Source organism: Leptonychotes weddellii, chromosome 12, assembly GCF_054177405.1.
Source record: "Leptonychotes weddellii isolate Sample4059 chromosome 12, ASM5417740v2, whole genome shotgun sequence".
Lineage (NCBI taxonomy): Eukaryota > Metazoa > Chordata > Mammalia > Carnivora > Phocidae > Leptonychotes > Leptonychotes weddellii.
In genome coordinates, this window is record NC_138380.1 from 5,601,525 (window position 1) to 5,625,184 (window position 23,660).

Consider the following 23,660-nt stretch of genomic DNA (forward strand, 5'->3'; position numbering starts at 1 on the left):
CCCCCGCACTGGGAAACCAAAACATTCCCGGGACCCGCTTTATGGCACTATTAGCTGCTGCCCCGCGGGGGTCGGAACCGAACCCGCAACATCTCCCAGGTGCGCCTGTATCTCCTGGGGGGCAAAAATGCCCTCCTGCAGGGAACCACTGGCCTGTGTTAAACCCTCCTGATTTGCACCTAGAAGCGGGGACAGCCTCCCCCCTCCCGCACCTGGATCTCCCACTCTGTCTTCCACCTTTTGTGAGAACATCTCGTTCGTGGCACACCCCTGATCTCCCAGGCACCTCCCGGCCCCGCAGTCCAGCCACGGAACCATGCCAGGATGGTGGCGGTGGGGGGGGGGACTCCTGGCCTCTGTCCCTTTGTTCCCTTGCCTGAAAGCCTCTCTCTCCTCCTTCACTTACCCAGCTGCTGCAGCCCAGGCTCAGCACCACAGCCCCTCCCTCAACCTGTCCTACACTCTCCAGGCAGCTGTGACTTCTCTTTGCCTCCAGGGCGGTCCGGCTCCCACACTGCCTTCTGCTGCCACTTTGCCGCTGTCCGGCCACAGCCTCGCCTCCTCTAGCAGCTCCTTGAGGTCCGGGACTCAAGCAGGCATCTTCATTTCTTCAAATATACAGGAAACCAGTACAGTGCCTGGAGCACCATGGGCACTCCTGTTTCGTTTTCAGAGTGAATGAATGGATGGATCTTGTGCATCAGGGTGATGGAAGAGACCTTAGAAACCCAGATGTCAGAAGAGTTTTGATGAATTGCTGTTGGCAGTCTAAGAACAAAACATGCTACATGGTGAGGTTTCAGCCAGGTTACTATTTTCCCCAGCTTTATTGAGATATAATTGACATACAACACTGTGTAAGTTTAAGATGTACAGTGTGTTGATTTGATGCACTTAAATATTACGATCCGATGACCACTTAGCCTTAGCTAAGCACCCACATCACATCACATCATAGAACTACCATTTCTTTTTCTTTTTTTTGTGGTGAGAACATTTAAGTTCTCTCTTGGCAACTTGTAGGTATATAATACAGCATTGTTACCTATAATCACAAGATCCCCAGAACTTATTCATCTTTAAACTGGCGGTTTTTACCCCCAGCCAACATCTCCCCATTCTCCCTGCCCCTGACAATCCCCATTCTACTCTCTGTTTCTACGAGTTTGGATTTTTTAGATTCCACATATAAGTGAGATCATACAGTATTTGTCCCTCTCTGTCTGATTTACTTCACTGAGTGTGATGGTCTCAAGGTCCATCCATGTTGTCACGAATGGTAGGATTTCCTTCTTTCTTGTGGCTGAAAAATACTCCATTGAATACACACACACACACACATGCACACACACACATACACACAATGGAATATAAAAATATTCATGCACATACATACCACATCTTCTTTATCTAGTCATCTGGTGATTGATATTTGGGTTGTATCCACAGCTTGGCTATCGTGAATAATAGTGAAAAAAACATAGGGGTGCAAATATACCTTCAAGATCCTGATTTCATTACCTTTGGACTTATACCCAGAGTTGGGATTGCTGCATCATAAGGTAGTGGTATTTTTAATTTTTTGAGGAACCTCCATACTGTTTTCCATGATGGCTGCACCAACTTATATCCCCACCAACAGTGCATGAGGGGTCCTTCCCAGCACTTGTCTTCTTGATGACAGCCATTCTAACAGGTATAAGGTGGTATCTTTTTTTAAAGATTTTATTTATTTATTTGACAGAAAGAGACACAGCGAGAGAGGGAACACAAGCAGGGGGAGTGGGAGAGGGAGAAGCAGGCTTCCTGCTGAGCAGAGAGCCCGATGCAGGACTTGATCGCAGGACCCTGGGATCATGACCTCAGCCGAAGGCAGACGCTTAACCAAGTGGGCCACCCAGGAGCCCCTCTGCTCATTTTTATATCACATTTGCTGTTGTTGTTGTTACTGAGTTGTGCGAGTTCTCTGTATATTTTGGATATTAACCCCTTATTAGATTTATGATTTGCAAATAATTTCTCTCACTCCTTAAGTTGCCTTTTCATTTTGTTGATTGTTTCTAGATGCTTTTTAGTTTGAGGCAGTCCCTCAACCAGGTTACTATTAAGATGATCATATGGATAGAGAATGGGGTGATCAACTGCGGAGGGAGTCTTTATAAGTTGTCACAGGCCCGTTAGGGCAAGGACAGCTGAGAGTGGTGCAAGTCAGCTCGGGCTTCAAGGACATAGAACCTGTGTGGTCCTCCAGGGTCCCGCCCTCAGAAGGGCCCCGCACTTTACCTATGCTCTACTAGCGCTGTCTTGAAATTCTTAACTTTGGAACATGGGCCCCGCATTTTCACTTGATGCCGGGTTGTGCAATGTATGTAGCTGGTCCTGGCTTTAGAAGGTCAAGGTTTAAACCTGGATTCAGAAGGCCAAAGAGGGGTAGGGCAGGGAGACAGCATGGAGGGCAGCGTGGAGGGCAGCCAGGCGCAGCACAGGAATGAAGGGAGATGATCGGGGTTGATAAGATTAAGGGGTGAGGCTGAATTGCAGAGGGACTCAGGTCAGGGGGCAGGAGGAGATATTCGGGCCAGATGGGTGGCAGCGGCAAACAGGGAACAGCTAATGAGGCCAAAGTCTCAGACACCTGCTTCCGAGCTGACCCTTGCTGGCTCCAATTCATTACCTTGACTGCTTTGCTCTTTTTGCCCCATTCCCCCTAAACAACTCCCCATTTGCTGAAGCAAGGGATGCCAGGCTAGCAAGCACCCCCTTGCAAAGTTACGGCATGTGAGTCTGGAGGGGGGCCGGGGACTGAAGGATTGAGGGCGAAGATGCTGAGCCCACCGCATGGCAGAAGGCAGCGGCCAGGCGGGACGCCCTGGGGGCAACCTGAGACCCCACACTCCCGTCTGTGACCAGCACCATGCAAGGCAGGAGTACTTGTCAGGCTCCTGGCCCACCGAGCTTGTGCCCCAGGTGCTTCTCCTCCAGCTTAGAGACTTCTTTTATTATCATGACTATTGCCACTATTCTTATTGGCTTTTTGCTAAAGGGGGAAAGATGATTTATTATCATACATTTCCACACCAGTCCGGGGCTGGATGAGGCCCAGGCAAGCAGCTCAGACTGACAGCCAGACCACTAGGCATATCTTAGGGCCGGGGAGGGTGGTGGGTGTAGTGATGGGCTCAGAGAGAACAGAATGAGAGGGTGTTCCACGGGCTCTCGTTCTGCAGGACCAGCGCCCACGCTTGGTGCGCTAGGTTCTGTCCCTGTCCTCTGTTTGTTTCGCACTAGGATCCGGCACAGTTTTGTTTTACAAGGTTCCCTGAGTGAGCTGTGTGAAGGGGAAGCGAGGTAAGGGTTCATGTGTTCTCGTTGAAGGGAGGCGGGCCTTGCAGGCAGGGAACCTAAAGGAGGGGGCCCTTAGGGGATAAGCCGAGGCCGCGGGTCAGCTCTTCTCCACAGTTAGCGTGGGAAGTTCTGTGTCTTACTAAGGAGGGAGGACCCGCTAGCATGCCCACCACTCACGGAGGCCCAGGCACCACTGTGGTTGGGACTCCATGGGCATTGACCTTACTTCATCCTAGACACGATCCTGCCGATAGGCAGCATCCCGAGACACAGCTAGATTTTCACTTGGGTCTCTCTGTCTCTGGAACCTCCAGTCATCCCTGAAGGACATTTCTTCCTTATGACAAAGTGGTGTCAAGCCCTATAAGGGGCAATTGGCACCGTCCTGTACTAGAGTCCTATCTTGAGCCCACTTTAACAGCATGAGTAGCCCTTCCAAGTTTGTTTCTGGAAAGAAGCCTTTGTTTTTTTTTTAAAGATTTTATTTATTTATTTGAGAGAGAGAGACTGAGAGAGAGAGAGAGCATGAAAGGGGGGAGTGTCGGAGGGAGAAGCAGACTCCCTGCCGAGCAGGGAGCCCGATGCGGGACTCGATCCAAGGACTCCAGGATCATGACCTGAGCTGAAGGCAGTCGCCCAACCAACTGAGCCACCCAGGCGCCCGAAGCTTTTGTGTTTATGTTAGGGTGAGCGTGAGCAAAAAGACCCACTGCGCTAGTATGCATGCTCCTGTCTTTGCTCATGCATACTTAAAAAATTCTTCAAATATCTGAGTGTATCATTTATTCAAGTATATCTCTTACTATCTCAACGGCATTATAATTTTTCGAAGGCGGGGCCCAAGTCTGAAAAATCAGCTCTTTTGGGTAGGATTAGACACTCTCGCACCTAAACAGGTGCTTCATCTCTGATTTTAAGCCATCGGAATCTGTCCCAGACAAATCCAGATTCCATCCATGGGAGGCCTCCTTTTCAAGTTCCTGGTCTCCATTCTGGACCAGACAGAGCAGGCAGCTGAAGGGCCCCTCAACAGTAGGGGTCTAACGGTGCACCAGCAGGAACGCCTGGTGGGCCTGCACGGAAGAAGAGTCCTCACTTGCGCCACTTGGCCGGAGCTCCAGCGCGTTCCCCCGAGGAACGGCGCTGACTTCCCAGTGTGTGAGCTGAATGGTCTGCCCAATGTGGGTTCAGGTCTGTTAGCGGGCTGCCTCTGGTTTGGACACAATTCAAGGCTTTTCCAGAATTGTAGGGGCTGATAAGCCAGTGTTTTCCATAGGCCTCTGTGGCTTTGGAGATTTGCGAGCGCTCAGGGTAGAAAAGGCTTCTCTGCCATGGGGCTCTGACACTTGCCCCAAGAAGCAAGGTCTTGGCTATGTTGTGCCTTTTGGTTATCAGGTTGGCGAATCCCTTCATGGGTTCCCATGCCAAGAATATCTCCCAGAGTTTCTCTAATCACTGGGTTTTTCTGTTGCTCAGGAAATGGGCCACAATTCTGCTTTAGTCCTGGGTTTGCCCTTAGGCTTTCATTGACAAGGGCACAGCATGCCGAGAGGGTCTTCCTGTTCCAGGGGCTTGAGCTCCACGGTGCCCCCCCGGTTTCACGAGAGACTGTCCAACCTGCTTTGTCCTTGAGAACCCCTCCCTGTATCCGTGATCTTTAGGGTTTTGGTTTCCAACCAAGGCAGCCAGAGCCTGGAAACCCCCTCTGGATAGTCACTGACCGGGAAAACAGTGACCGGAGGCCATCACACAGACCTAAGGCATCGTTCCACGTGCAGATACGAACGCTCTGGCCTCTGCTCTTGGGGATGTGGTCCTCAGTGAGGACAGAGGGGCCTGCAGACAAGTAAGGGTCACACATGGTCAGATGCAGAGACCGAAGTGTGCCCAGGGTACGGAGGAGGGACGGTTGGTCCACTGGTCTTGGGGGTGGGGCAGGGGTTTACCAAATGCTCCCGAGGAGGTAGCCTTTTGGGCTGGGCCTTGAAGGAGGACAGTCTTTGTGAGGCCAATGAATGTGGGGCTGATTGTGTGTGAGAGGAGCCGATGCAGGGGCGGGTGGCTGCTATGGGCTGAAGGAGCACGGTCAGCAGCTGGTCCAAAAGTACAGATGGACAAAAAAAGTGGAAACAGCTCGAAGTCCATCAACAGGTGAATGGATAAACCGATGGTGATTGATTCATATGATAGAAGATTGCTCAGTAATAAAAAGGAACAGACTGGTACTGACCCCTTTGAGATGGGTCTCAGTGACGTTGTTCGTGTGAAAGAAGCCAGATACAAAAGGACAAAATACCGTACAGTTCCATTCCTAGGAGGTTCTAAAAGGGGCCAAACATCTGAACAGTGGTTGCCTCTGGGCAGTGGGAGTGGGAGATGGCACTGGCCAGGAGGAGGTATGAGGGAACTTTCGGGGGCTGGTGGGATGTTCCATGTCTTGACAGGGGGTTGGCTTACACAGGTGTATGCGTTTGGAAAAACTCATTAAATGGTGCATGTGCTAAGCTGAAAAATGGCTCTCCGAGATGACCACACCCTAATCCTCAGAACCTGTGAATAAATAACTTTATGGAGCAAAAGGAACAGCACAGCTGTGATTAAGTTAAGGACACGGAGATGGGGGATTTTCCAGGTGTAACCAGGTGTAACCTGGATCATCCAGGTGTAACCACGGAGTCCTCAGAAAAGGGAGGCAAGAGGTCAGAGGAAATGGGGCTCTGAGAGCAAGAGGTTGGAGCTATTGGAGGAAGGGGGCACGAGCCAAGGAATGCTCTAGAAGATGAAGATGGCAAGGAAGTAGATTGTCTGCTCACAGCCCACAGAAGGATTGAACTGCTCACATCTCGACTTTGGGCCAGTCTGATTTTGGACTTCTAACCCCCAGAACTCTCTATAGGAGAATACCTTTGTTTTAAGACACTAAGTGTGTGAGGATTTGTTCCAGCAACAAGAAAACCAATACAAACAGCTCTGATTTGTACATTTCCTTGTAGGTTAATTCCATCTCAAAGGGGAAAACCAAAGAACCAAAAACAAATATGGAACTCTGTGCTGAAGTGTATACATGTCTACAACTTGCCTTGAAATGCACAAAAAACAAAATGGAGAAAGGGACGGATAAGGCAGATCTCGTAAAATGTTCGTTGTAGAGTCTAAGTGGCTGATATATGAGTTTGCACTGCAAACTCCCCTCCAACTTTCTGTATGTTTGACAGTTTTCATAGTAAAAGACTGGGGGAAAAGGCAGAAGCTTGACCCTTGCTGGAAAGTTCCGGAATGGCAAGCAGTTCTGCACAGCTAGGTTGTGTGCTTTGTGGAGGGAGTGGTGGGTGCAGCTGGAGAGGCAGACGGGGACCAGATGTGGAGGGGACGTGGACTTCATCCTGGAGGCAGCACTGAGGGGCGAGGGCAGTGCTGTAAACAGGGAGTAGTGGGCGTGGGTTTGCCTCTTTATCTCTCACAGCACAAGTCACACCCCACCTGGATTTTCTGCACAGCTGTTTACTTGACTTGAAATGCCAATCATCTGGAGTGGAGTGAGGAGGTAAGTCAGCACTAGCCGAAGGGCTCTATCCCCCTGTGTTTGCCTCAGCATTCGTGGGGGCGGCAAAGCTAGGACAGATCCAGATTTGAGAACTCACGGTCTGTAGAAAGAGGGTAGTTAATTCTAGCCTTATCTTTATGGCCTCCTTGTCCTTGGAGGTAAACAACATGAAGATATAAAAAGAAAATCGTGGTGTAGACTGAGTAATGGAGGTGTTCATTTAGTAAAATGAATAAAAAGCCCAGGGTCAGGAGTCAGACTCTCTGGATCCAACCATGAGTTATGACATTTCCTAGTTGTGTGGCCTTGGGCAGGTCACCTAACTTCTCTGAGGTTAGTTTCCCATTTGTAAAATGGGAATCTCGCTAGTCAGCACCTCCGAGGGTTGCTGGGAGGATTACCACAAGGGAGGGAAAGGGACTTGTTATAAAATACTTGGTATAGTGTCTGGCACATAGCCCGAGCAGGAGAAACGTTCGGCATTGTAGTTACTGCTCACTGGGCTCCTTCTCAATAAACAGCCCAGAAGCAGGAAGCTTGTCTGGACTCCTGGCCATTTCTCCAGTGTCTTTTTTTTTTTTTTAAAGTAGGCTCCATGGCCCAGAGTTGAGCCCAACGTGGAGCTTGAACTCACAACCCTGAGATCAAGACCTGAACTGAAATCAAGAGTCAGATGCTTAACTGACTGAACCACGCAGGTGGCCCTCTCCAATGTCTTTAAAAATGATTATTAAGTGCCTAACTGTGGTCTAGACTATTTGGAGCTTCAGATCTATATCCCATATCCTCACGGGCATTTTCATTTGCTTATCCTATTGGTACCTCCAGCTCAACAAACTCCAAGCCGAACACACCGTCCACCCAGGTTTCTTGCCTCCTTTATCATGGGAATGCCAGCGCCGTCCACCTAAGTGGTGTGGCCTGACATCTGACAGTCCTGCCAGACCGGGACTTCTTTCTCTGGCCGCCCCTGTCCCCGCCCACACCAGCGAGTCCCCTTCCAGAACAGCTGCTTCATCTCTCACCCGCACTCCACTCCCCCTTTTGTGGTCATTACGGTTCCCCCCAATTCCTGCAGGAGACCTTTACTGGCCTCCCGGCTCCCAAATTTGCTTCCTCCAATCTGTCGATCTCCGCCAAAAGGACCTTTGCACCATGGAAATCTGAGCATTCACTGTCATGTCCACGTCCGCCAGGAGGGCTCCCTCAGGTTGGCTCCTGTTACATCCGAGGCAGCTGCAGTGGTACCTGGGACTCCCATCGCTCCCTGGCAATGCCCAGCGGCCCGCAGCTCCCTCCCACGTCCCTGCAGGCTGCCTCTGCTTGGAACCTTTCTGCCCCGTCCCCCCATCTTTGCCTCACTGTCTTCGACTCGGTGGTGCCCCCTTGACCACTTCCTTCCCAGGCTATGCCCCCGCCCGGCACTGACCTCCAAGGCAGCCGTCATCCCTGATGCCGACTGACTGACTTTAATCTCTGTCTTTCATCCCTGCATCCCTGGTGCGTAGCTCAGACCTGGCATGTTGTAGATACTATATTTGTATAGTGAGTGAGGTTGACTCCAGGGTCAAAGGACAGTAAAAGAAAACTCAGCATGCCAACTAGGGTCCTGTTAGGAAACAGATGGCATTCTCACAGGGGGAATGAAGAGAGTTAAAGAAGGGACTATTTTCAAAGGTGATCTCATTTACCTGTCAGGGCCACCTAGGCGCTGAACCCATGGCATGAGGGAGCCCGTGAATGCAGTCCATAAAGGCCAGCCTGGAGGGCAAAGGGCAGGGTGAAAAGCACGGGAAGTACGTCTGGAGGAGCAAGAGCTTCCAGCACACTCAGGAATCCTGGTGTCCTGTCCGTAGACTGGGTCTGGGTCCCCGAGTCTGAGCACAATGGAAGGAAAGTGCTTCCATCCACAAGAACACGGCACTCCCTTTCTTCTTCCGGCTTCACCTTTGTCAACCAGAAAAGCCACAGTGGCAAGTAAGGAAGTCTGGAGCCGTTCCTGGTCCCTGGCATGGCAGTCACTGGAGGCTGGCGAGACAGACACTTGATATCCAGGCTCTCCTGGATATTCCCAGCGTATTCCTTGGCGGCCTTCCTATGGTGAGCCAGGGTTCTCTTCTGAAACCATATGAAACCTGGGGCTAGTTTCTGTTGCTCACGGTGGTCACGAGTGAGTCCATCTTCTACTGCAAACCCAGTGCAAAAGTACCTCACTTTTATTTTTGTCTTCAAATCTGGCCACGTGCTCTGTTAGGAAGAATGCTCCTAAACCAAGTCTCCAGGTCAGAACCTAATTGGTTTCCACATCTTCTATTCTGAGCACCCAAATTCAACCTATGTGCCTCAGGGGGACTCAGTCCATGTGCCCTCAGGCAGAGAACATCATGCTCAGGATGATGGACAAGACTAACCTGAAGTATTTGGAATCCCAAAGTAATTCTGTACCACCTGCCATCCAATTTTTTTCCCAGGTAAGGGAGTGACGGGAAAGCCTCATTCTATTCCGATCAGGCAAAGGGAACCAGCATCCTCCTAGGAGTTAGGCTGAGCTGGGTAATGTTTAAAGAGACCCGTTCCCTAGGACATCCTCTGATAAGGACTATGGGGAGATGCAAACACTCCTGAGCCAGGGTTTACGTTCTAGTTGGGGAGGTCAGGCCACTGCAAAGAACACGCAGGGTAGAGTGTCGGATGGGGGCTTCCTGAGCGAGGGGAGGTCGCCTATTTGAGAAAGGGTTGCAGACGTAGATGGGGGCAAGTCTGTCGAGGTGGGGTCGGCGTGATTGCATATACCCCCGGGCCGTGCAACAGGGGCTGTCCCTTCTCCCGCCTGACCCCAGGCGCTCCAGGACGGGTGGGTGCTCCCGGGGCAGCCCTTGGAGGTTCCGTCCAGCAGGGCGCCGCCGGTCAGGCCGGGCGGCGGGGGATGGGGCTCGGGAGCGGGGGCTCCCTGCAAGGCCACATCTTTGGGCGCCGGCCCCCGTTAGGGCAGAGGCTCCCTCGCTCCCCGGGTCGGAGAAAGCCCACGGTGCGTCGGGGCGTGTCCTCTCCGTCGGCCAGACCACCGCTCCCTGCTCATTGGCTGTTAGAGAGTGAGCAGCAGGAAGGTTGCCCATTGGCTACGAGGATGTGGCCACACCCGGCGCTCTAAGCCCCGCCTTCCCACCCCGCCGGGATTGCGAACAGCGCCACCTCGTGTCGGGGTAGGGCGGCTTCGCGGAGTTTGGAAACCCCTGTGTCCTGTGTGCTGGTTTCGGATGCACTCAGAGAATGTTGCATGCCTGCCCACCGTGGGCAGGCATTGTGCCCGGGGCTGATTTCCCCTGCATGGCAGGGACAGGCTTGTATGTCCCGGGGAATAGCACCACCCTCCTAAATTCCTTTCATCTCATCCAAACCACGCTACCCTTTAGGAATTCAACAATGGAATGGGGAGTTCATTCTCTCCGGGAGTGGAGGTAGCGGTGGTTTCTAGCTACGGTAGCATTTCTTCATTTCATTCAGTCCTTACGTCTAGCCTCAGCTTCTTTCCAGTGAAAAAAGCTATTTCTGATTTCAGACGTTTTGGGAAGTAGGGACATCCCCGATGTTGGTTTTATTTTTTTCTCCGTGAAAGTGCTGTTCGACATACGAATTCATCTTTTAGATTGTGGTCCCCAATTTGCGGGAGTGTGTTTCCAGTTTGCTGAGACTTCTTAACAACTAAAGTACCTGACTGAGATGTGTCTGCATCCATGTCTGTCACAGTAATGGGACACCCTGAGCCCTATTTAGAGTCCAAAGGGGGATTTTATAACTTAAAGGAGATGGTCATTGAGCGTCCCCTCTCAGAGACGGGTCATATGATTTCTGATTTTCAAGTCAGGTTAGAATCTATAAATTCCTACCCAGGTCACTATACCACTTCAATGAAATGTGTATTCCTGTTAAGATTTGTTGACAGAGCTTTGAATTTGGCAGAATTTTGAGTTCTTTATCTCTCTTTTATTTTATTTTATTTTTTTAAAGATTTTATTTATTTATTTGAGAGAGAGAATGAGAGAGAGAGAGCATGAGAGGAGGGAGGGTCAGAGGGAGAAGCAGACTCCCCGCTGAGCAGGGAGCCCGATGCAGGACTCCATCCTGGGACTCCAGGATCATGACCTGAGCCGAAGGCAGTCGCTTAACCAACTGAGCCACCCAGGCGCCCATATCTCTCTTTTAAATTGTAAAATACAGCACATATACAAATGAACATTAAACATATAAATATGTTGTATGATTAATTATAAAGCAAGCTTACATACCTCTAAATCAAGTAATAGCCCACTGCCCCAGAAGCACCTCCAATCCCCTCCTAACGACCCCTCCCTCTCTCCCTCACTCCACAGGTGACCCGTGTGATGGTTCTCTCCATTTCTTTTCTCTAGACTAGTGTTTTGCCCTCTATGTGTGTATTCCTAAAGGATATCGATTGGTTTTGCCTGTTTTGAATTTTATATAAACAGAATCTTACTGAAGACTTTTTTTTGTACCTTGCATAAATATTTTGCTCAATTTCATATAGTTGTGGGTTGTTCATTGCTCTCTAGTTTTCTACTTTGGGAGTTGCAACAATTTATTATCTCCATTCTGCTGAGGCTAGATATTAGGCTTGTTTGCAGTCTGGGATGTTATGAACAATGTTTCTATAAACGTTTTTGTACATATGTGCTGGTAAGCACGTGCACCTGAGGGTTTACCTTGGAATGCAATGGTGGAGCCATAAGCCATATATCTCTATTTTATGAGCTCATGCATGTTTTTCAAAGTAGTTGGACGGGTTTACTTTCCTGCCAGCAGTATGTATGAGACTGTCCACTGCTCCACATCCTCCCCAATAACTGATATTGTCAGACTTTAACATTTTTGCCAAATATGGCTGATTAGCTTATGTTATCTTATTGTGGCTTTAATTTACCTTTCTCTGAATATTGATGAAGTTAAGCACGTTGTGTAAGCTTATTGGCCATTTGGATTTCCTCTTATGTAGTGTGTCTGCTCAAATCTTTGACCATTTTTTTAAATTGAGTTGTCTGCCTTACGATTTGTAAGAATTCTTTATATTAGATTGAACCACATGAAATCGCTGGTATTTGACCATTCTGACCTACAAAAAATGGCAGTTTCATATGGTTCAACGTAACACATTCTCGATACTGGCCCTTTGTTAACTGTATGTACTGAGAAGTATTTTATCCTGTTATGTGGCTTATCTTTTTGTTTTCTTCATTCATTTTTTGAGGGTCAGAAGTTTCTAATTTTAATGTGGTTGGATTTATCAGTCTTTTCTTTAATGGCTAATGCTTTTTGTGTCCCATTTAAGAAACCTTTCTTGTCTTTTGAGCTGATGGTGACCAGATTGTGGGGGCTTGGAGCTATGTTCTCAGGGCGTTCTGCTTTGGGGCCTGGGACACCCTGCTCCACTGTGGGGTGGGCAGATTCCTTTGCCACTGAAGACTTGGCTTGGTGGGGGAGGGAGAGGCCACTCCTGGGGTGCTTCTCCTGTGGACTCCAATTTTCCAAGAACAGCTTTCCTGAAGATTGCTTCCTCACCATTGTTGAGTGTGGAAGATCTTTCAGTGAGTCGGCAGAACAGTGTGTCACTGGCCAGGGTGGGGCAGGACTGAGCTAAGATCTCTGTGGATGCTCAGGCAGGGTGGGCTGTGACGGGGTGAGTCCAGCTCAGAACTGGGACATCTGGTTTCTGAATTGTGTCGGTGGGGCAGATGAGGTGGGGCAGGGAGAAAACTGACTGGAGACTGTGGAGGGGTAGGAAGCGCCCCACCCGCCCTCTACTTTTGGAGTTTTGGGTGTATAATGACATGATTCTGACCAATTGGCTCAGGCGTCAGGGCATGCCTGATGGAGGCAGAGGAAATGTCATGATTTATTGGCTCTTACTCCTCAGTGTCACCTGGGTTGGGCAAGGTAGGCGACTGTCCAACCTGTTCACAGTTTCATTTCCAGCACCCACAGTGCCTGCCACATGGGGCATGGGGGTATTAGTAGATATTTGTTCAAAAATGCATTAACCATTTTCAAAGCATTGTTATGAAAAAGTTATTTTTTTCTTTTCTGGTTTCTCCTGAAGAAAACTTTTAGTAGGGGTGCCTGGGTGGCTCAGTTGTTAAGCGTCTGCCTTCGGCTCAGGTCATGATCCCAGGGTCCTGGGATCGAGCCCCACATCGGGCTCCCTGCTCAGCGGGAAGCCTGCTTCTCCCTCTCCCACTCCCCCTGCTTGTGTTCCCTCTCCCACTGTGTCTCTGTCAAATAAATAAATAAAAATCTTTAAAAAAAAAAAAAAAGAAAGAAAACTTTTAGTAGCCACTAGGTGGCAAGGTTAATCACATCTACGTGACTTATAAGGGGGAATTCAGTTATGGAATTGGGGATTTGAATTTAAATCGAATCTTGCTTTAATTTTGTTTTTGAACTCAACTATTAAGTTTCGAAAACATACTGTCATAAGAAATGTTTGCAAAGTTAAAATAAAGACCCTGGTGAATTACTTCCTCAAGCTAAAGATGGTACGGATTTCTCTTCCATCTGGTTTCTAAATCAGTCCTTTTATGGCTCGACTGGATGTAAGTTCTTTCTGTTCTTCATTCAGATAAACGAATGTCAACTCAGTTCACCCTTCTGCTCAGAAGTGGTGTTTTACTGTCGGAATCTGGCAAAACCTCCTTTGTTTATTGCATCTGGCAGATCTGAGCCTCGGAGAAAACCTGGCTCCTTTACAAGCCACGTCCACAGCTCCCCCTCAGTCCCCCTACCCCTCTTCCCTTCCCTCCTTCACAGCAGCTTCACAGAGTTCCTGGTCTTTGGTTTCTTTTCTGCAGGAAATCAGATGTCATGCCATCCCTGCTTTTCATTAAAAAACAAAAACCCATGCTAAAACCCCTCAAAAACGATGTGTTTATTTGAAAATACAGCTAAGATCACAATCTTGAAGTATCTGTTTTGATGGGGAAAATGAAGATATATATATATGGAAATGACTCTGAGATTTTGAGATAGAGACAGGCAAATAATCCCAAATTTATCTCTTTATCATTATGGTAAAACTGACCTTTTTGTTTGTTCCATGAACTGTTCTGTGAGTTTTAATACATGCATAGATTCGCATAACCAACACCATGATCAGGATAAAGAACAGTACCATTGCCCCCCAGACCTCCTTTGTGCTACACCTTGTTCAGTCACACTAAGATGTTTCTATACCACATTGTGCCTGTACTTAACAATTACAAAAAATATTGTGCCACTTTCCCTGGCCATCATGGTTTCTGATGAGAAACCACAGAAATTTGGATCATTCTTCTCTATAGGTAATGGGTCATTTTTGTTTGGGTGTTTTCAAGATTTTTTCTTTGTCTTTAGTTTTTAGCAGTTTGATCCTGACAAATCTATGCGTGTTACTTCTTTGAGTTTGTTCTGTGTAGGGTTCATTGCGCTTCCTGAATCTTGAGGTTTATGGCTTTCACCAAATTTGGGAAGTTTTCAACCATATTTCTTCACACAAACAAAAGTCATTCTTCTGGATAGCTTTCATTTGCCTCTCCAGACAGTCTTTCTACCTTTCTCTAGCTTTCTCTGTGCCCCCAAAGAGAGTCTTACGTTGATCACATCAGTAAGCTCTCATGTTCTATGATGTTGGGTTTGGTCAATAGGGAACACTAGCAAGAGATCAGAGTGGGGTAGTTTGGGTATTTATTCCCTAGGATCCCTCCCTGAAAGGTCATCTCAGGCTGGCTGTGTTTCTCTGGGAAGGTGACAGCTCAAATCAAGCACCACCTCCATCAGCTTTCTCCGTCTCTGGCTGAGACACAGTGTTCCCTTTCCTCATCTTTTGGGCTGAAGGGTAATGACATCCTCTCTGATCCCCCCACCTCCCCCTGCCACTGCCCTTGGTTACAAACCCCAGTATGGTTCTGTCACTTATAGCTTCCTACACTTTGCTGGCCCCCTTGTACATAGTCCCTTTATCAAACACTTCTGGACCGTGACAGATAGAGTGGTTTGGGGGGCTCACGATCAGCCTTACTCTGTCACCCCCACCATTCCTGAGGACCCCTGACCCCTGAACAGGCAGCTGTCTCCCATTGTCTTCGCCTGCTTTTGATCCTTTTCTGAATTTGGGCATCCTGAAGAAAAAAGGTCTATTTGATTATCACTGATAAGTTTTACACCAGTTGATAGAATTAATAACTTTTGCACTAGTCATTGTTTTACATTGTCTTGAAATTAACTCAAGCAAAGGAAGTCCTGATGTGTACTTTTTATTGTGATTATCTCATTCATACAGAAGAGGATAGAAAATAGATATGTGCAGTTTTCATAATCATAATCATAATGTGTCCACCAACTAGGTTAAGAAGAAACTGTGATCACTATAGTAGACCTCTATGCAGTTCTCTGTAGATACACCTTCCCCCTCCCCATTCACCCCTGCTGGGAGGAAACTGCTATCCTGATTTTCCTGTTATCCATCTCCCTGCTTTTCATTTTAGTTTTGAGATATGTCGGTATAAAGAACACATTCTTCGATTTTGAAGAAGCCAAGAGCAAGCACAAAGCTAGGTGTGTCGGGAATGGTCAAGACAGCCTTGCATGAAGATCGGAGACTGGATTGCCCTCCTGCAAGTTGTGGAAACCCTTTCTGGTGGAAGTCGGCGCAGAGTCAGGAGCATGTCTAGGGAAATGTAGAACTCACCAGATCTGAGGCACTGGCAAGTCTGTATTGTGGGCCAGAAGTAATATGGTCAGTGGGTCATTGTGTCTGAACTCCCACTCACTGGACTCGAACAGAGCAAAGCAGAACCCTTCTGTGGGTTATATATATATATATATATAGATAGGACCATCCTGGGCATACACAGGTAGTAGGATTCCGAGGGGCCATGCACAGGGTCCAGACAATTCAAGTAAAATACGAGCCTGACTGTCTCACCCTTTGATCTGATGCTGGTTGATCATACCTCAATTCTTCTCCTCTGACTCTCATTTTATTCACATAGGCCCAAATGGCGCTTCTTCTTGAAAGTAATCCACATTTGTTCGACAAATTTATACTGCGAGGTGTCCAATTTTTAGACACTGTTTGGTTTATATTTATCACTAAATCCTTCCATTATCCCTGGGTTTTAGGTATAATTGCTCCCATTTTGAAAGTGAAAAGACTATTGCCCAGGAGGTCTTTGTAACTGACCTAAGGTTGAGGAGCTAGTAAGTGGCAGTGCCGAGATTTGTGCTCCGGTCTTCTGACTTCAGACTCAGAACTTGTCCAGAGCACAGTGCCTGCTTCATTCTCCCTGTTGTCTCTGGTTTGGCTCTGCCAGCTGGAGAGCTTTCTGGTCCGAATGCCTGCCTTGTCCAACTCCTTATTTGGGTTTCACAGGACAGTGAGATTGTCTTTGCTCTTCTTGGTCTTTTGATCTGTATCAACTGGAGAATTGGATAAGCAAGTACTAAGAAAGTCTGTTGAGATTCTGATTGGAATTGCGCTGAATTTATGCATCCATTTGAAAACTGAGTCCTCCCTTCTATGGACATGGTATATGTATTTCTATTTATTCAGGTATTTGTAAACATTTCCCAATAATTTTCTTAATGTCTTGAATATATAGATTTGGTCGTAAGTAACTTACGGTTTCATTGCTATTATAAATGGCTTCTTTAAGAAGCTGTTTTCTCTTTCTTTAAAATCAGTAAGGAATTAATTTTTCTCATATACACATATTAAAAGGTGAGCAATCCAGGGCTGGTTTGGCACATGCAGTTATGCTATAGAAGGCACTCGCTCCTTGGGGCTTCCTTTGCACCATCTCCAGCCCATGGATAGTACCCTTCTTGCTACAGGATGGCTCCGGGACGGAATGGATGAAACGGGAGAAGGAAGGAGAGAGTGCCTGCCGGATGGACCACAGTGGCTTCTTCATCCGTAGGAATGCTCTCTGCCTCAGAGTCTGATTTTAACAGAGCTGTAGCAACTTATTTGTTATATAACAAAAATATTTGTATTATATAAACAATATGTAATTGTTATGTCCTCTTACTGTCAAAATCTTTCCGTACCCTTGTTTTAGATGTGTTTCTTGTAAACGGCATATGGATGAATTTTATAAAAATGCAGTCTATCTTTGCATTTTAAGGGGATTATTTAGTCCATTTGTACTTACTGCAAATACTCGTATAACTTAATTTATAGCCATTTTCTATTGTCTGCTTTCTATTTGTTTTGCCTTTTTTTTTTTTTTTTTAAGTAGGCTCCATGCCCAGTGTGGAGCCCAATGCAGAGCTTGAACTCATGACCCTGAGATCAAGACCTGAGTTGAGATCAAGAATCGGACACTTAGCCAACTGAGCCACCCAGGCGCCCCTGTTTTGCTTTTTAAAATGTTTTGTGTTTTTTTTTTTTATCTTTTCTCCGTTCTTATTTTTTATTAACTGAATTTTTTCTCATTCTCTAGTTTTCTCCAAACTGAAATTTAAAGTTTTATGATTTTTTCCCCTATTTTTTTGGAATTACTATTGAATTACTAAAACACTTAAATTTAGGTGTTAAGTGGATGAACACATAAATGAATGAGCTGACAAATGCTAAATATAAGCAACATCTTTACTTCTTTTCCAAACAACACAAAGACCTCGTACCCCTTTAATCTACTCATTCCTTGCCAGGAAGGATGTGATATAATGCTGCCATTGACTGCTTTTAATACATTCTCTTGGTCTGAAATTTTACTCTGATGTGTTTAAAGATTTTTTTTATGTATTTTATTTGAGAGCTTCCAGTAAAAACCCTGGGCTCTGAGTCTTCAGTGGGCTTCCTTGAGCAGAAACACTGCCTATGTGTTTGTAGCAGAGCTGACAATACTGCTTCGTCCTTGGCCCCCCATCTTGTTCATGTTTGCTAGATAGAAATGCCAGCCAAGGTCGGGATAGGGAGCCCCCCATCTGTTAGAGATAACATAGTCTTTCCCCTTCCTGATGCACAGGAGTGCCACAAGGTCTAAATGAAGGGTCGCTGTCAATTAGGAGCACGCAAGCTGTCTGATGTGCATGTGAACCCTTTGATCTCACGACAGCGCCCTTCTTCATGTGTGGTCGCTCTACAAAATCTGAGGACTGATGTCTGGACTTTGCAGAGAGTAACTCTGTAGCTGCCGTGGACCGCCCGTCAGTACGTGAGCCTGAATCAAACTGTGTGTAAACTTTATGGAGTGGCCTCTTCGTTTTCTGGTCTCAAAGTCCACCTTTGAACAGTGTTACTGTGTGGCCACCATGTACAACCCTGTGTGGAGTCCTGCGGATCCTTCCAGTGGAGCACTGAGTGTGTGCATGCTTGCGGACATGATACTAATTTCAAGACTCAGCCCTCTGAATTCATGCTCCTACTTCTCTTGGGGCCTATTCAAGGTAGCCACGACCTTAAACATACATGATTCGTGGCGTGTCTCGCAGTCGTGGGTACTTTTTCATGGGATGTATTCAGGGTTCCTATGTCATCGTCTGTTTTTCACGAAATATTTCCAAAGTGACTGCATTTTGGCGTTATATTATCTATTTCTTACTATTTCCAAACAGCCAAAAAAAAAAAAAAATCCAATTCTCAGTTTGCCCAGCGTTCAGTCTCTTAAATCTGAATTTCAGGGAGAGGGGCTCAGAGTCCCTGCCCCCTTCACCCTTGGTGCGCAGGCATTTGGACCTCCAGTCCCAGAACCAGCCTCCAAGAGAGTTTACTTTCAAGGCCGGCAACTCCTGACCCAGATGGGAGGTTGGGAGATGGAGGAGCATTGTAGGATTGTGTTGGCTCATCCTCCTCTGCCTTGCCCAGCCAAGAGAAATTCCCTGGAATAACTAAGCAAGAAGCTGGGAGAAACAACAGGACAGCTTATTGTCATCACTGCTCATGAGGGGCCGTGAAGCAGGGCGGGAGTGTGAAAGGTGAGCCAGAAATGGGCAAGAGTGGTGTGATGATTGGTGGAGGGGGCCGTGGCAGTGCTTGGCCATGGCAGGGGTGGGGGAGGGGGAAGGAAGGATAACTAGAGCTAGTGCAGGGTCCCTTTTCCCCAGCCCGGTCCTTCTCCCAGGAGCCAGAGACAGGGACGCCCAGTCCAGAAAGAGTCCAGGCATGAGCACTCAGGAGAAGCAGAGCTAGATTTCACTCACTTCCAGCAGTTTCTTCTGGTCTGTTTCCTGAGGGAGGCAGAGGGGCAGGATAGTGTAGGGAGAGGAGGTGCAAATTCTTTCCTCCAGCACAGCTTCGTTCTGGAGCCAGCCGGATCCAGCACTAGCCTTATAGTACCTGACGCCAAGAGCCCCAGCGTCCCACCATGGATACGGACTTTCCTGACTTCCTGGGGTCTTTGTCCTGGGGGCCACTTGGTCAGGGACAGGGGCTCTTCGGGCTGGGCCCCCACTGGGGTAGAAACATAGGCACGATGGCCCTTGGGACTCACTGTAAGGGTCCCTTTCCCTCCCCAAGCCACGCCTTCTCCATCTCTGCTCCTCTGGACACCCCTGCCGCCCAAACACAGACACATACTTTAGGGACTCACCTTCTTACATCTGGACCTTCTCCAGCAGTATAGACACAGGGGCACCAGAGATGCCAGAAGCAGCAGAACCCAGACACCCAACAGCATGACCGGAAAGCTTATGAACAGGGCCTGGGGACAGAGGACCAAAGCTGTTGGCACCAGAGTGACTGTGCCATCTCTGTCTCTCCCTCATTTCCAACACAGGGCCTCTCTCTCCCCCTTCATCCTCACATCTGTAGCTTCTGGAGGCGCTGAGGAAGGAGCCCTGCACGAGGGAGGGGGTGTTGACGAGTCTAGCATGCAGAGAGCAGCCAGAAACCCCTCTCATCAGGCCTCAGTGTCCTCATCTGAACAGTGACAGGCTCGGGCTACGATTCGGTGCCCTGGCAGCCCGAAGGCTGAAGAGGATCCAGGGAGGACGTGCATTTAATCCCTCTGCAGCACTTTGCACCCTTGCAACACTGGTTCATTTATGATTATTTCGATGTTTGTGTTTTCCATGAGTCTGGAACACCGCCAAGCACAGGGACTGTTTCTAGTCTGCTCAATGCCACAGCTGTGGTGACAGTCGTCTAGCTGGGTGTGGAACAGGTGACATGAGCTACCGTCTTGGCCCTCCCTGCCCAGCGCCTGCTGCACCCCTTCCTCTGCACGCCCACCCCCACCTTCAGCATGCTCAGGTAGGAGAGGCACAGGTGCATCCTTCTGGCTTCTTCTGGACTTGCGGTGCTAGGGGGCGTGGTGGCCTGGGACCAGGCCGTCGAGGAGACATGACAGATATAGTCTCTAAAATAAAAGCGGTGCTCATAGAAATTACGAGCCCCAATGACGATGGCGGCAATGGCCATGGAGAAAGCTGCCAGGGCGAGCAGGGTCCTCAGCAAGGCCTGGTGAGGAGAGGAGGCAGAATGAGACCTTGGAGACTCAGTCTCTCCGGGAGCCCAGCCGGGGAGGCACGGGTGGGCTCCGGGCAGGAGGCTTGGTTGGGCCGGCCTCCAACTTCTGGGCCTGGCGTCCCACCCCTGCCCTTCCCCAAACTCACCCAGTAGATGCCACCCCGTTTCTCGTAAATGAAGGCGACAGCTCCAGCCAGCACAGCCTGGGGACAGATGGAAGCAGGACCGGGGCTAGCCCAGGAGACACAAGCCCTCCAGCTGCCTGCTTCTGTTTCCCTTTGTAACCCCCACGGACAGAGCCAACCATCGGCCGGTCCTTCCTTGGAACACTCCATGTGGACCCGAGGTTTTGAGCTAAGCTTTGTTGTCTGTAGTTAGTTAGGCCTGGGTCAAACTCCCGAGGTGGCAGGACCCTCTGTTTTAGTGACATTGAAGACCCCTCCTTCCCTTCTCCAAAACCCTCCTTTTAAAGCAATGGTGTTTTATGGCGGTTCCAGATGGAGGTGTGGAAGCCCTAGCTTGTTGGGGAAGCTCTCAGTGCAGGATGGGTCTGTGGGTGGCCTCTGGTCCAGGCGCCTGTCCCGGCACCTGGGCCGACAGAACAGGAAGTCTGGTGCATCCCGGGGGACAGATGGATTCGAATCCTGTTTGGTGATGCTGTAACTAATCTGAGTGTTTTGCCATTGGGTGGACGAGGATGATTACTTTTGGCTCTTCTCTCAGTCAATATTCTGTGAGTGTGGGTGTGCCGAAGGGCCCCTTGGTGCTACCATGACCTGCCCCCAAGCCCCTATTGCAGATCGCACACACCCACCTGTGGACATTCACCACTGTCCTTTGGTGGCACCCACTAGATTCCCACCGCGTGGAGGACCTGCAGAGAGCTATGGGAAATGACCAGGAGTTGACCTTATCTTGTAGACTATACCCTTTCTGGTATGTTCTGCCTCCCCATCTCAATGCAAGTGTCTGGAAATGAGCTGGGTCCTAGGTCTTTTGTTGATGTTTGCTGCTGAACCTGGGGGGAGGCGGCCAGGCTGGCGGGAAACCACGAAAGCTGGCCAAGTGACTTTGGTCAGACCACCACTTCCCTCGGCTATTTTCTCATCTGTAGAAACAGCGAATCAGCCTCGATGACTTCGGGGCTTTTCGACTGCTGACATTTTATAGTATCCTGGTGATGGTGATAGTGACGGTCTATCACCTCTGACAGGAGGCGAATCTGTCCCTTCTTGACCCATCAACCCTCCTCCTGCCCGACTCACCACAGCCCCTGTCCAGAGGGCAGTTCCTGAGCCACACAAGGTGCAGCCATAGAAGATTTGGAGGAAGCTCCCCAGAACTCCACTCAACACCCCCAGTACGATCTGCACCACCTGGAGGAAGAAGAAGAACCTAAGAAGTTGGCTCCCAGATCCTTGGGCCCAGGAGCAACACTCTGCCCCCACGTCTCAAGCAGCTTTAAGGACTTGCCACTCCAGGTATAAACAACAGGAACCATGTGAAGGAGAAAGAGGGGAAGGGGGAAGGAGGAGGGTGAGCCAGCCCACGCTAGGTCTGGCAGAGGGGAGAGGGCGGCTCAGGGCTCCACTGGCTAGGACTGTAAATGGCCATGGCTCCCCTGCACCCTTTTAGTCCAAAGCCCACCCTCCTTCAGCTTTTATTGAGAAGGCCAGTAAGTGAGTAAAAAAAGTCAGAAATAGATCACAGGCGATCTGGATTTCTAATAAGGAGATAAAACTGGCTGAGCTTCCAGTTCCGAGAGGTTGGCCATGAGCGTGCACAGCAAAAGGAGGGTCTTCTTCTCCTGACACGGGGAGCCTGGGCGCCCCTCTGGGCCCCTACTCACCCAGGATGCCACCAGCAGCCGGCTTCTGCCCCAGGTCTGGGAGGTGGCACCAGGGGCAGGGGACCGAAGCAGGGAGCACCCACGTATCAGGAGCGTGGCCAGAGCTGACTCCTGGTGGATGTGCACGTGGATGTGGGTGGGCTGTGGGGTCCCAGGGTCCGCCTCACCACCGTCTACTGTCCCCATGCCTGCGGACATCTGTCTGGGAGAGAGGAAGGAAGCGTGAGCGAGGAAAATTTGGCAGGATGTGTTCAAAGATCCCATTGGCCGTTGGGACTGGTGGAGGTCTCTGGTCACAGAGCAATGTCCTTGGCCCTTTCTCCAGGGTGTCGCGTCAGGACAGCCTGATTGCTGGTACAGTGGCGACCGCTGAGCCCGCTGGAACCTCCCCCTTCCCCCCAGATCTGCTGTCCCCTCATCCTCCCACGGCGTCAGGGTCTGGACCAAGCAGTGCCCTGCAGTCCTCACCTCTCCACCCTCTTCCGCCAGCCTGCTGTCACAACCCCCACCCTGAGCCCTCAGGCTACGGGGCAGAACCCCAGGCCCCACTGCCTGTTGAGCTCCTGTTGCTGTAGCTACTCCGCAGATGGGCCTGGGGACACCCCTCAGCTCCTAAGTACCTCCCTCTCCACCAATAGTCACTCCACACCACCTGGCTTGTTGAAGCTCCCCCCACCCAACAATGAAGGAACCAGTTGCAGGTGAAGGTAGAGGTCAAGGCCAGCCTGACTTGGCATCAAACAGGGACACCTGGTCTCTACTCCTGCCACCTTCCTAGAGTCCATGGTCCACTGGTGGTTGGTTCCTCCCTCTCTCCATTCCCAACAAGCTCTGGGCCAGGCTTTGGAGGCCTGTGAGGGGGTAGGTGAGGAGTCCAGTGGGGAAGTGTCCTGGGAAAGGGCTGCCTGGCTGTCGGCCCCGCCTCACCTGCTCTCCTTAGGGTCCCCGGGGCTGAGTGTGCCACAGGGATGGCCAGCTGGGCTGGGCTGAGCGGGAGCTGGAGCTGGGAACCAGGCGGATGGAGGAGGAGGTTGGTGGAGCACCAGAAGGGCAGGGTGGAGGAGGGGCTTGCTGAACTTTAGCAGCAACCTCTCTGGAAGATAGCCAGGCAGAGGGGCCCCTGTGTGGGGGGTTTCCAGCTGCCAGCCCATCCCTGGGCTCTGGCTTGGAGCGTGGGCATGAGGTGGGTGGCCTGGGAGCCCATAAAGCTGATAAGTCCTGGGAAACCCCGGGAAGCTGTCCAGTCCCCCATGACCACTTGGGCAGGTGCTTTCTCAACACAGGTCTGCAGGTGCTGTGAGTGTGGGCCCCGTCTGTGTTGTGAGAGTCCGTATGAGTGTGCGTGCGTGTGTGTGTGTGTGTGCACTCATATGCGTGCACTCTGCCTTTCTCACCAGCCTGGTTATCTACTCAAGATGGAATCCCCCTAGAGGGGCCCCTTTGCCCTAGCTGTTTTCTGGGAA

At 49.6% G+C, this 23,660-nt stretch overlaps 1 protein-coding gene across 4 annotated transcripts; it reads right to left on the reverse strand.

The window, feature by feature from the left end:
- Positions 1 to 15,197: 15,197 nt before the first annotated feature.
- On the reverse strand, positions 15,198 to 23,487 carry TMEM176A (transmembrane protein 176A). Of its 4 annotated transcripts, none has more exons than XM_031025440.2 (7): positions 23,125 to 23,487; positions 22,198 to 22,399; positions 21,614 to 21,724; positions 20,495 to 20,551; positions 20,118 to 20,339; positions 19,471 to 19,581; positions 15,198 to 16,345 (listed from the first exon to the last, which is right to left on the reverse strand). In XM_031025440.2, the coding sequence occupies exons 1-7, from the start codon at positions 23,346 to 23,348 to the stop codon at positions 16,133 to 16,135; spliced, it is 1,140 nt and encodes a 379-aa protein (XP_030881300.2). In that variant the 5' UTR covers positions 23,349 to 23,487; the 3' UTR covers positions 15,198 to 16,132. The 4 variants fall into 4 exon arrangements, with proteins under 4 accessions (XP_030881300.2, XP_081655988.1, XP_081655986.1 ...); XM_081799862.1 differs by having other exon boundaries at positions 22,198 to 22,395; positions 23,125 to 23,211; XM_031025441.2 differs by lacking the exon at positions 15,198 to 16,345 and adding an exon at positions 17,136 to 19,108 and having other exon boundaries at positions 23,125 to 23,280.
- Between the last annotated feature and the right edge of the window lie 173 nt (positions 23,488 to 23,660).